This window comes from Leucopleurus acutus, assembly GCF_964270905.1.
Source record: "Leucopleurus acutus genome assembly, chromosome: 1".
In the NCBI taxonomy this organism is placed as follows: Eukaryota; Metazoa; Chordata; class Mammalia; order Artiodactyla; family Delphinidae; genus Leucopleurus; species Leucopleurus acutus.
Genome location: NC_139142.1, coordinates 171,415,348 through 171,427,656, shown reverse-complemented (window position 1 = coordinate 171,427,656; position 12,309 = coordinate 171,415,348). Strand labels below are relative to the sequence as shown.

The following is a 12,309-nucleotide window of genomic DNA, read 5'->3' as shown; positions in this document are numbered from 1 at the left end:
TGTGTGTATGCTCTGGCTGGAGTCCATCTCTCCCTCTATAAGGGGCTATCCATCCAGGCTCCCCGTCACCTGAGGTCCCTGTCCACCTCTCACCGCTGAGATCCCAGGGGAAGCCTGTCTGCTCTCTGGCTCTCGCAGGAGAGATCCCGCTCTTACCTGGGCCAGGCCACCCTGGGAGTGTGTTCTGCCCTCTCTCAGGGCTTCTGCAGCACCGTGCACGGTTCTCAGCGTTGCTCCCTCCCCGCTCTGGCTGCACCAGCCTCATGCTGGCCACACAGAGGGGCTTCACTGGGCACAGTATGTCCCAAATGGCCCTGCTCAACAGAAGTGTTGGCTTCCAGCAGCCCCACTGGTGCTCCCACACCAATCCAGAAAAGACCCACCTATCCTGCCCTATGGCTGTGGCCCCACCTATCCTGCCCAATGGCTGTTGCCCCACCTATCCTGCCCTATGGCTGTGGCTCAGCTGGTATGGCTCCGCACAGGGTCTGGACACCCCACTTCATGACATTCTTGCCCCCTGCTCTGAGTGGCCTCGCTTCACCGACCTCTGCCTCTGGGTTCTCAAGTCTTGGCCTTCCCAGGGCCTGGTTACTGCACCGTGACCTCTGCTCTGACCCGGGGGTGAGTGCCTGTCTCAGACCCCCATCTCCTATGGGCTCCTGAGAGTCCCAGGGCTGAGAGCTGCTGCGGGGACCGACCTCCTGGACACCTTATCACTCGCTTGCTTCTACTCCCTGCCTGCCCCCTGGGGACAGGAACAGAGGTGGGAGGAGAGACAGGAATGTCAGAGCTGAAGAGCCCAGTGAAAGTCCCTCCCTCCCAGAGTCAGCCTTGAACTAGGCAGTGCTTGACCGGTGGCCTGGGGGACTGTGTCATCCTCCAAGCTTCTGCTGCTGAATGGTCTGTGTTTCCATGTACATTACTCCAGACCCCATGAGCCACAGCCACAGATGTCATGCTTGGCTGGTCCTGCACGAACACCTTTCAATCTGTCATCACAAGTCAACAAGCCTGCCCTTCCCCCTCCCACCAATAGCCTCTCTAGACGTTTGCTGAAAGAAGGAATGAATTCCAGTCTGGACATGTCTGCCTTTCACCTTCTGTTACAAATGACCTATGCACAAAGGTGTTTATTAATTGCAGCTCTGTTTGTAATTAACAAAAGACTATAAATTACCCAAATGTCCCTCGAGAGATTAGCTAAATAAACTACAGCACATCCACACAGTGGAATACTATGCAGCTGTAAAAAAGATGAGGACGATCCATATACTTATAGAGAACGATCTCCACAACATAGTGAGAAAAACAGGTGTAGAATAGTGTTTGTAGTATGCTACCACTTGCATAATTATACAGATGTGCATATATATGGCCATAGATCTATGCATCTTTGCATATATTTGCATATGTAATGCATATATTTGCATATATAATGTCTGGAGGAATGCATAAGCAACTGGTAACATCAAAATCCTTTGGAGAGGAGAACTGGATTGCCGGGGTCAGCAGCAGAAACGAGCATTGTCAACGTACACTTCTTTGTAACTTCTGAATGTCGAACCATGGTAATATATTACCAATTCTAAAATTTTATCTACCTACTTATTTATTTTCTGGCCATGCCACGTGGCATGTGGGGATCTTAGTTCCCTGACCAGGGATCAAACCTGTGCCCCTGGCATTGACAGCATGGAGTTTTAAACACTGGACCTCCAAGGAAGTCCCAATTCTAAAATTTTAAAATAAAAGGCAGTGGCTGTTTGAGAGGCCCAGCCGGCCATCCACTCCCCAGGTTCTCCAACCTGCACCCTGCACTCCTGGTCACCAGGACACTCCTCTTTCGGGCCCCAGCGGTCCAGCGTACTGGAGAGTGATCTCCACCAAACATGCTTAGCCTGCCCTGAGAGCCCACGGGAGCCACTGAAGGGGTGGGCCCCTGTTCTTGCAGTGATTCTGCCCTGGAGATCGTCATCACTTCCCCACTGGTCCCCCTTATGAAAGCCCCTGGATATACAAGTGCTCATGCTTGAGGAACTGCACCACGTCTTTCCAGGAGGCAATGGGTGTCCCCTAACCAGCTTGTTTCCCTTTTCTGTCCAGGCTACCAGGAAGTTCTCAGATGTAATTACTTACTTGCCTCTCCTCACCTGTGCCCACACCGTATGGGCTCTCCTTTTGGAACACCAGCCCTTCCCCCAGGTCCCCAAAGCCTGTGGATCTGACCAGAGGTGAGGGGAGCCCAGGTGACAACCAGTGTGGCCGGAGGGCAGGTAAGGTCCCTTGCGGGAGAAAGAGGGTAGAAGGGCAGCGGCAGGCTCGGGGCAAGGTGAGTGGGCACGCAGAGAATGCTGCATGATTGACTAGGTCCTTCCAAACTATTTCTCTCATTTCTTGAGTGTGGCTAAGAGTCTAAGAGAATTAAATAAAGTTGGTTATATTTTATTCATATAGTCTGACAGAGGAAAAGTCAATCTAGATCAAGCTTGTCTGAATTTCTAGATGGGTTTCTGGAATACTGGCTAAGCTTGCTAAAAATTCATTCATTCACTCTTCTAAAATGAATTTTATTTTAAGGTCTGAGTTAGATTTTCCAAGTTGAAAAAAAAGTCAAAATTCAACTAGGATGTATCTTCTTGAAAATAATTCTCTCTTTTTTTCAGGGCAAAGAAGTTGCATTAGCCTTGCTGGATTAGTAAGATCTGGTCTTTAAGTATAAATTGCTGAATTTAACAGTCGGCCTGGATGTCCACTGACCTGAACAATCTAGAACAAGGAGGGCTGACATTTATTAGCAGTGACAGCTCGGGGTCTGGCACAACAGACACTCAGGTATCTGTTGGGAGATGAGCTCCCTCTATCTGAGCTTTATCTGCCAAATGGGGATTCTCTCTCCCCTGTGTAGAACTGCAGTAACAGCAGCGTTACTTTGGTGGTTACCGGAAATGCTAAGCCTGAAAAGGACTTTGCAAGCCGCAAAGGTGCTCTATCTGAGCGGTGGCTGGAGGAGAAGGTATGGTAGGACAGCACCTGGTGTTTTCATGGGATGAGAACTTGACACTCCCTGCCGTTGCCCACCGAGCCCGGGAGGTGGGAAGCCCCAGAGGCTGTGGGGTGCATCCTGGGATGGTTTTTGTAGCACAGCGCAAGCCCAGGTTTCAGTGACATGGTGACGCAGTGACCGGCTGGGATGGGAGTGGAGGGGGGACCTTCAGTGCTCGGCACTCCCCAGATTCAGGCCTCTTTTACTGCTCAGTTCCACAGCCTCCTCTGACCTGACCTCCTGCCTCCAGATGGGTCGTCCTTCTGTCTCTTCTCACCCTGCCGTGATCTCTCCAGCACAGAGATCACAGCAGTTCGTCTCTAGCGGAGAGACCTGTGCTGGCTCCCCACTGCGCTCTGTAGCCTGCACACAGGCTTTAGGGGCCAGCTCTGCCTACCCTGCAACCTACATTTCCTGTCCTACTTGTCCCTTTCTTGGCGGAGTCTCCCTGATGCCCCCAGGCTGGAAGGAGATGCCCCTGTAAGCGTGAGCACAGATTCTGCTTTCTGTCATTAAACCCATCAAGACGGCGCCTTTGCCTTTCTCCTCAGCTACTCGAGCGTGTGTGCGTGTGCGTGTGCGTGTGTGTGAGTGATCAGATCTGCATTTTGGAAAGTGGTCTGGCTGCGGGGAGGCACAGGGATGGCGGGACGCAGCGGATGTAGGGAGACGGTTCTCCCAGCATCTCTAGAGCCCTGCTTTCAGGCACGTGGTGGGTCTGCACGTCCCCACCACCGCTGAACTGAAGCCACATGACCTGCCCTGTGGTCATGTGGTCAGCGTGGGTCACTTCCGGGGGGCGCTTTAAGAGCCAGGGAGAGATCTGCCGCATTCCCTGCCCTTGGCTGTGGTGACCGTGGAGGCAAGTGTCAGGATGAATCTCCATCAGGCTGGGTCCCTGAGCGATCACAATGAGCAGTGCCCTCCTGCCAACCGCATGGGACCTAAAGCATGAGCGAGAAATAAGCCTCTGTCATGGTCATGGAGATCTGGGGCTTGGTTGTTACTGCAGCATGACGCCACTCATGCTGACCAGTACACCTGTTAGGAGGCCCCCACCTAAGTCCAGACAAGAGATGATGGCTGTCTGGACTAGAGCCTTGGAGGAAGAGAGGGACAAGAGTGGATGGTCTGAGAGAGATTTAGGAGGTGAAATCCATGGGGCTGGGTGAAGGTGTGGCTGCCAGGGATGAAGGAAACTCCTGCAGCCATTTCTTCTCTTTCAGGGGCATGCTTGCTCAGACATTCTCAGAAACCCATAGGCTATTTGAGATAAGATTTACCGTCCTACTTTTATACCCAGGGTCAGGGCTCCGTGCTGACTCACTTCAAACCTGCCAGAGAGCCAGGTGATCTGGGTAATTGCTTCATGCAGAAGCAGCCTTGTCCTAAAGGTGAAAGCTGAAGCCACAACAGCTACCGTGAATTGATCGGACCCACGGTGCTACGCTAGGGCTTTACCAATAGCACCAAGTACCACACTCAGAACAGGGCTGCCGGGGAGGCTGTGTTACGGTTTCCGCCGCACAGATGGGGAAACTGACGCTCAGAGAGCAATAAGACCTTCCCTAGGTAGGAGGTGACAGAGCCAGGATCCAAAGCCAGTCTGTGTGGCTCGAAACCCACAACTTTTACCTAAGGCTGCGTCATTGCCAGAGACAGAGAAACCCCTCAGTGAATGAGCTGGGAGTCGAGGCTGCGCCCTCCTCTCCGAGCAGCGGATGATGGGCAGTGGGGGAGTCCGAGGCTCCCAGCTGCTCCCTGCACGACAGCCGCCTTTACGGAGGTGTTTGGGCGTTGGCAGTGTTCTGGGCCCCCCTCAAGTGCACGCGTCACCAACTCTCCTGCATAAACATCGGGGGCTGAGTCCTGTTCTTGGCTCTGTACACATGGGCGCCGGCTCCAGGCTCCCACGGATTCCAGGGAAACGGGACTGCAGGGTGTGGATGCCTGCCTTGGGGTGTTTATCCTTGACTCCTGGGATTCGAGGTGCAAGGTTCCAACCCAAGCAGAAACAAAAGCTGCTTCACAGATGTCACCAGAGAGGCAGTGGCATCATTCCGCTTGCTGCTAATTCTCTCTCTCCCTCATTTTTCATTTATCTCGGCAGAGGATGGTAAACTCACACAGTCCCTCAGCCCAAGTCTTTATGCTGTGCTTGTGCCTGGAGAGCTCAGGTCTTAGAGTCAGGTAGACCTGGGTTCACATGCCAGCTTTGCCACATATGCTCTCCGTGACCTTGAACAAGTTGCTTACCATCTCTGAGCCTCAGTTTGGTCATCTCAAAAATGGGTTACCAGGTATAACCTCACAGGGCTGTTGGGACGATTAGGGGAGGTATTGTACGTAAAACATGCACTCTGACCCTTACTTCTAAGGGGAAGGAAGACCCTTCACAAACCACCAGCCAAATACATCAATTAATCCCAACCTGATGAGCGATGTGGATGAAGGAGAGAGGGTTGTTCCTGCCTGTGATGGAGGACCTGGGGCCCCTCTAGCTCCTGCGGTGAGGGGAGGCCCTCAGGAGGTGACTTTTAGCCTAAGACCTAAAGGGAGGTCTTAGGAGGAGGAGAAGTTGGTCACTAAAGGCTGGGGGGAGTCGGGGATCATTCCAGGCACAGGGAGCAGCTGCTGCAGAAGCCTTGAGGTGGGAAAGAGGAGGCAGGTGTAGGGTGAGGAAGGAGGGGGATGGGAGGATGGGGCAGAGTTAGCAAGGCAGGCAGAGGCCGGAGCCCGCTGGGTCCTCCAGGTCATGTTGGAGAATCTGCATTTTTTCCTCAAGGCAGTGAGAGCCAGTGACACTTTCAGTGGCTTAGCACATGGTCAGGTGTGCCCTTTAGAAGCTCACTCTGGTGGCTTGCTGTGTGGCAGGGGACTGGCGTGGGGCGAGATGGGACCATGTGAGCGAGTTCAGCACACCAGCCCTGACACTGTGAGCTCCTGAACCAAGGCAGGGGCAGGGAGAGAGTCCGGACTCCTTCGCACGGAGAATTCCTCGCACTTGGTGTTTACTGTGGGAGTGAGTCTAGGGAGAGTGCCCTACTCCACCGTGAGCCCTTTGAAGACAAGGATTAAGTTTGATTTTTCTCTGTATCCACAAGACCCAGCATGGGCTTCACACCGAGAGCCAAAATGTTTACGGCACGCACAAATGGCAGTGAGATTTTAGTGTAGGCTTGTGTGTGTACAGTCTGCTTCTGACCTTCATCCCACTGTCGCCAAGCAGAGGGGCAGGGACCTGGTACTTCCTTGTCCCAATTCAGGTGTCATTACTGAGCTGCTTCAACCTCATTTCAGTGCTAGAAATATCTGGGGGCTGGGGTGGGGAGATGGGCACCCCACACACTTACCCCTGGGGTCCCACACCTGCTGGGCTGGGCCTGGTCTGCAACCGTGGAGCAGCCCTGCTGGCCCTTCCATAAGTGCAAGGATCGTGGGCTGAGTTGCTGGTACCACGTGTGTGCATGACGTCCCTGTGTCCCTGTGTCTGGGGGGGGGGGGTTGCTTTTCGAGTACACTTACTCCCCTACATTCACGTTTGTGTTTTTCTGATTGGCCCAGAGGGCTGAACGTGCTACAGCAACAGGCAGGCAGGCTTTGTGGTGAAGACAGCGCAGCTGCACAGAAAGCCAGAGAGCCTTTCAGTGGCTGCCTTGCTGGGTGGCGCTGGTGAGATTGTTTCCTCATCTGTAAACCGGGCACACTCATGGCTTTAGGGCTGTTGTGAACAGGTATCCACCAGGCCAACCAGAAATGTGTCCTGTGAATGAGGACCAGGAGAGGGACTTCCTCTTGTCTCCAGGGAAAGCCACCCACTGGGTGGATAACAGGTGCTAATGGGCACCGCCAGCTTCCGGAGCCTCTGCCCACATCAGTGCTGAGGTTCCGGCTGAAGGGATCTGTGTCCCTTCTGTTTTACAGGAATCAGGAAGAGTCTGGGCGGGCGGGTGGGGAGGGCGGTAAGGGGAGTGCTGGGGTTGGTTTGGTCAAGTCCACCACTGAGAAGCTGGGTCTGGAAGCTCTGTTTCGGGGGGCTGGGAGTGAGGGTGGGAAAAGCCAGTGTGGGGTGACTCCCTGCCTAAGCAGGGCAAGGACCCCAAGGGTCAATCTCTGAACCCAAATTCGAAGTCCAGGGCCTCTGGGCCTTCAGTGTGTGGGCTGTAGGGTCAGAGGGGAGGAGGTCAGGGCTGAGCAAGCAGGGCTCAGGCCAGCGTGTGGAGGGGCGCTTGCAACCGTCAGTCAGCACAGGAGCGCGGCCGTGCCCCTCCGATCTCAAGAGGCCTTGGGATTCCAGGCCAGAGCTACCACAGACGCCGTCAGAGCAGTGTAGAAGCAGCCAGAGGGTAGCACATCACGTTCGGACGGGCCTGGGCTCCCAGAGCACCCTGAGAGCCCTTCCTATTAGAGCATCTTCACAGTGTAAGGTGAGCATCCTATCCCATTAGAGCCTCTTCGCGGTGTAAGGTACCATCTTTATCTGTGTTCATCTTCCCTGGGGGCCGGGGACTGTGACATCCAGCTTCCTGGGCCTATGACCCCACGCTGGGCCTGGACTGGCACACAGTCAGTCCTCAGGACATGAAATGTGGAATTAACAAGCGACACCAGTAAGTTCAGCTCAATTAGTATCTCCTGAGCACATACTGTGTGCTTTGTCCCTGACTCATCCCTGTCATTCGGGTGGTTCCCAGCCAAGACCTGGTTTCTATTTCTTGAGAAACCATCTCTGGCCCCTCCAGATGGAAGCTGCCTGCTCAGGCCTGGATAAAAATGACATCCTGCTAAAACCAAGTCTTCACTAGATGTTGGCCAGTCCAAACTGAGAGCCTCTTTGAGGCCTCCTAACATGGGTTCTCTGCCACATGCCCAGCAGGTTTTGAATCAAGGTTTCCTGCGGTTTACAAGGCAAAGCCAGTCACAGAATGGCTTGGAGCTGGGCCTCTCATGAGGGTGCTCTGTGGGTGCTACGGGGGCTCCCCCTCAAGGAGAAACATGGAGCAGCTGCAGAGGCCGTCAATTTTACTCAAAGGTTTAGAAAAGAAAAAGAGAGAAGTTTTTATAGACACGTGCAGACCAAAGGAACGGGATCTACTTTTCCATACGAGCCAAACTCTCGGTCTGGAGTCAAATGGAACATCTCTATAAGTGTACGAAACAAGCACACATCTTTAACAGAAATTTGCACCTGAGCTGGGCAGCACCAGACCATCCCCTATTATCCCCAACCCTCTTCTGTTCTCTTGTGCCAGGAGGGCTACTCTTGTGACCACATTTGAGGACCTCTGACTGTTGGTGTTCTGGGGAAACGGCTCAGACCACATGTGCACATGGTCAAGTGGTTTTGCACTCCTGTCCCTCCCATAATCCACTGCTAGCAAGATTCAACACCCGAGCCAAGAGGTCAATGATCTGGAATCAACGTTAAGATCTCATTTTCAGGAATTCTTAGACATTGGGTGAATTCTAGGTCTGACTCTGCCACTGAATCAGAAACAGGTAGGTAATTTCTTCCCAATCTGCTCTTCAGTTTCCCTGTCTGTAAAATGGGAGTGGGCTGTACAATCTCTCTGAGGTTCCTTTCAGCTTCAACATTTTATGTCAGACCTCTATTCCTTGTCCAGGTGGGTATAATTCAGATTCAATTAACATTTATCATGTCAAACTAAAATGGACTGTGAGCACACTTCCATACATATTGTTTGTGTTCTCAAAACCCCAGAAATATAGGTGTTATTACTTCCATTTCGTTTACAAAACAGCGGCTCAGAGAAGTTTAGTGTGTTAACTGAGGTCACACAGACAGGAAGTTGCAGAGCTGTGATTCAGTCTCAGGCCTGTTTCTGGCTTTGCGTCCAAGGGGCTGAGAGCACACACTGTGTGCCCAACAACTCAGCTTCCTTCAGCCCTCTCTCCCTGCCTGCCCGGGAGCTCAGCTCTGTGCTCTGGGGTAGGGGGCCGAGGATGGGCGCCAGTTGGCGCTACAGGCCACTGGTAGTACAGGTGGACTTTGGCCAACAAGTGTTGATAATGTTCTGGAAGGCTGGCAAAGGGCAGGTTATCAAGGGCTGAGAGGGCGTCTCTGGCCTAGCCTGGGTCTGGGTCTCCCTGGTGTCTTCCAGGCCCCATTTGTGCCTTTAGCTTAAGAAGCTGCCTACTCTTTGCTTTGCTTCGCCATCTGGGAGCCCCTACCTGCCACACGGCTTGCCATCCCCAGAGACCCACCCTCAAATATTCCTGTCCACCTTTCTCAGCCTTCGAAATCACCTCACAGTACCTCTGGGCTGAGGGCAGGGAAGGAAGAGATGTGCTGTGGGGACTGAGCTCAGAACTGTCTCGACCATTAGGAGGGCGACTTCAAGGATGCTTTTATTTCAGCCAATTCAATCACCACCAGTCTGCCTGCAGTAATGGCTTTTGAGCCCCCGGTTATCTTCTCAGAACCTTAAGGTGGCCTCAACTCCTGGCATGACACTGGGCAAGTAAATTTCTCTCTTTTGGCCTCAGTGACCTCAACCGGCTGGTTGGGTCCCCATGGATCGCAGGTCCTCCCAGCGGTGACATTTTAGCATCCACTATCTTTGACTTTACCTTCCCAGAGGAGGGGGACAGACTAGATGCCTTTGGAGAGTGCATCAAGCTTAAAAATTGCACTCGCGCTGTCTGGTGCTCTCACTCGGCACCCGCAGGTGCTAATCCATCCCTCCACACCAAAGGCACACCCGCGCCCCGCCCAGGCCCCCCGGTAGATCCGAGCCTGGCCTTTTAGCCTCGCAACTCCGGAAACGCTAGAGCAGCGCTAGAGCCGCGACTGCGGCGGTGGCGGAGGCGCAGGGGGCGGAGGAGGAGAGATGCGCCCACTTGTCCCGCGGCCTCCGCAGCGGCCCTGGCGCCAGCCCCGGCGCATCAGAAAGGTCCCTGGAACCCTTCGGTTTGTCGCTTGCGCCCGGGGCCGGCTGGGAGTGCGCCACCGGTCGATGGCACCTAACCGACCCCTGCGGCCTCGCAGCCTCCCAACTTGGCAGAGAGAGCGCAGGCTCCTCTTCGCTCCCAGCCGCGGTGAGGTAGGGGCCGCGGCGCTCGCACGCCTCCGTCTCGCCCTTCCCGTGCCTAAGCGCGGGGAATTACACCTCCCCGGTCCGGGGCTCTCCCGGGTGGGAGCGGAGGTGGGAGCACCATTTCTGGCTGGATGTGGGTCTACATTCATTGCTTACGTCTCCCGCGGGAGCCCATCTCTCTCCGCGCCTCATCCCCCTCCGCGTCTCCGCGTCTCGCCCGCTCTGCGCCCGCCTCCCACCGAGCTCGCCGGGTGAAGGGCAGCCGCAGCCCACACCCGCTCCCTGTCCGCAGTCCCTGCCCCCTCTGGCCACCGCGGGGTCACCGCCCGCTTAGGCCAACCCTCCCTTCTCGCCGAGGGCGCCGAGTAGAGGGACTAAAGTTCGGGCGCCTTCGGCCGGCGGAAGGGCCTGCGCCCCGAGGGCCGCGGCCCGGGCGCTGGGAGGTCAGAAGCGGCGCTGGCCTCACCTGTTTCTCCAGAGGCTCCTTGGCCGAGAGCGTAGGCTTGGGGGAGGGCGCGCGGTCGCAGACGCAGCCCTCCAGCAGGTAGAGCCCCGAGGGCCGCGAGCTCGAGTCGCTCTCGAAGTAGAAGAGCAGGTTCTGCAGCAGCGCGAACCACTTGGTTTGCCATTTTGTGTTGTCCGAACTCCGCTTGCTCAGGTAGCCCTTGCGCGTGCCGTCCTTGCGCGCCAGCAGTCCCAGGGACGCGACGTGGCCATCGTTCAGCCGGATCCCCTTCTGCATGGTGCTCGGAGGCCAGCTAGACTCCACGCGCTTACATTTTCTCCGCGCGGCACCCGGCAGCCCCTGTCCGTGCGGCGCGCTGCCTCTCTCAGGCGCTCGCTCGCTCCTTCTCGCTCTCCCCTCCCCCCAAATTTCTACAGTCCGGGATCTGGCGCCGAGCCGCGGCTGCTGGAATCCAGATGTACCATTCCCCTCCAGAACCTCTTCCCCGCTTCACAGAGCCCCCGGGCCCTGGAGATGCTTCCCGACCCTCCCCTGGCGCGGGCAAACTGAGGGACTGGCGAGCTGCGCGCTGGCGAGGGGCAGGCGGAGTCATGTGACGCCGATCCCTCGAAGAGCCCGCTTTAGCAGCGCGGACAGGGACACACGCACGCAGCCCGCCGAGGCGCAGAGCCGCGCGCAGGCTGCACCTTGGCGCCTCCTCCCCCTCCCCGGACACACAGACGCACACGCATAAACAAATCCTGTCCTCCCTCCCCTGATATCCTCTTCTCCCCTTCGGGTGTTAAAAAGCAAATCGGATCAATTTTCGTTTAACCCAGTGGAACACCAGAGGCTCGCCATCCCGGGAGTTTGCGTCTTTGCGCCCCGCCGCGGCGCACTGTAGACCTGGGGTTAAGTCCCATTTGTCATTTTCTCCTCCAAAGGCTTCCTCCTGGTACTTTATTTTTCTAATCCGTGGTGGATGGAGGAAGGTGGATGGCGAAACAGAGCTGAAAGAGCTTTCAGTTCTAATATTTGCGTAATCGGCCAGGTCACATTCATTTCAGCATCCAGCCCCACTTCTGGTGGCTTCCCCAGCGACCTAAGGACAATACAGACGGAGATGTGGAGGGGGAGGTGAGCGTTTATTTTATTTTATTTTGAGTGTTGCCATAATTACGGGCGCCACCCCCTGCGCCCTGAGGTCTGGCCGGCGAGCCGCTGCTGGGAGTTTTCTGCAAATACCCTCCAAAGCCTGAAGGCGGGCTTCAAACGCAGGCGCCAGGGACCATGGGAGCCTTCAAATAGCTGCGCTGGCGCAATGATACCTTAATGATAGATTTTCCGTTCTTATTTTTAGCTCCCATTCGCCTACACAGTTACACGGCATTTATCCGAGAACGTCACAGCGCCCGCCCGCTGCACCGGGAGGGCGCGCGGGCCGCCGGGCAGCCGGGGCGCTGGAGCGGGGAGCGCGCACCGCCGTCTGCCGCAGAGGGCAGCGGCCTCGCTCGGGCCGGGAGCGGCGCCCAGCCCGGCCTGGCCTGTTTGCAGCGAGGATAGGCGGCCGCGTAGCCCTCAAGAGGAAGGAAGAAAGGACACCATTTTTCAGAACCTGCGGGGCCCCCTCCTCCCCCACGGGCAACATGCACACACCCTGGTCTGGAGCGAGGGAAGGGCCTGGGAATCAGGTAGCCCTGGGAAGGCCCAGGGAAGTCCACGGAGAGACACCCGGCTGTGGCTGAACTGGACCTGCCCCG

The 12,309-nt window shown here is 55.7% G+C and overlaps 1 protein-coding gene across 4 annotated transcripts in view; it reads right to left on the bottom strand.

Annotated features, from left to right (window-relative positions):
• Positions 1 to 11,162, bottom strand: part of RASGRF1 (Ras protein specific guanine nucleotide releasing factor 1) — a gene marked incomplete at both ends in the record, with an annotated part of 102,555 nt that extends 91,393 nt beyond the window's left edge. For 3 of the 4 annotated variants that reach the window (XM_082844023.1, XM_082844024.1, XM_082844022.1), the window contains one exon: positions 10,571 to 10,846. In XM_082844023.1, coding sequence (XP_082700149.1) covers positions 10,571 to 10,846 — 276 coding nt within the window. Of the gene's footprint in view, positions 1 to 10,570 lie in introns of all 4 variants that reach the window. The other variant, XM_082844021.1, reaches the window with a different exon arrangement.
• Between the last annotated feature and the right edge of the window lie 1,147 nt (positions 11,163 to 12,309).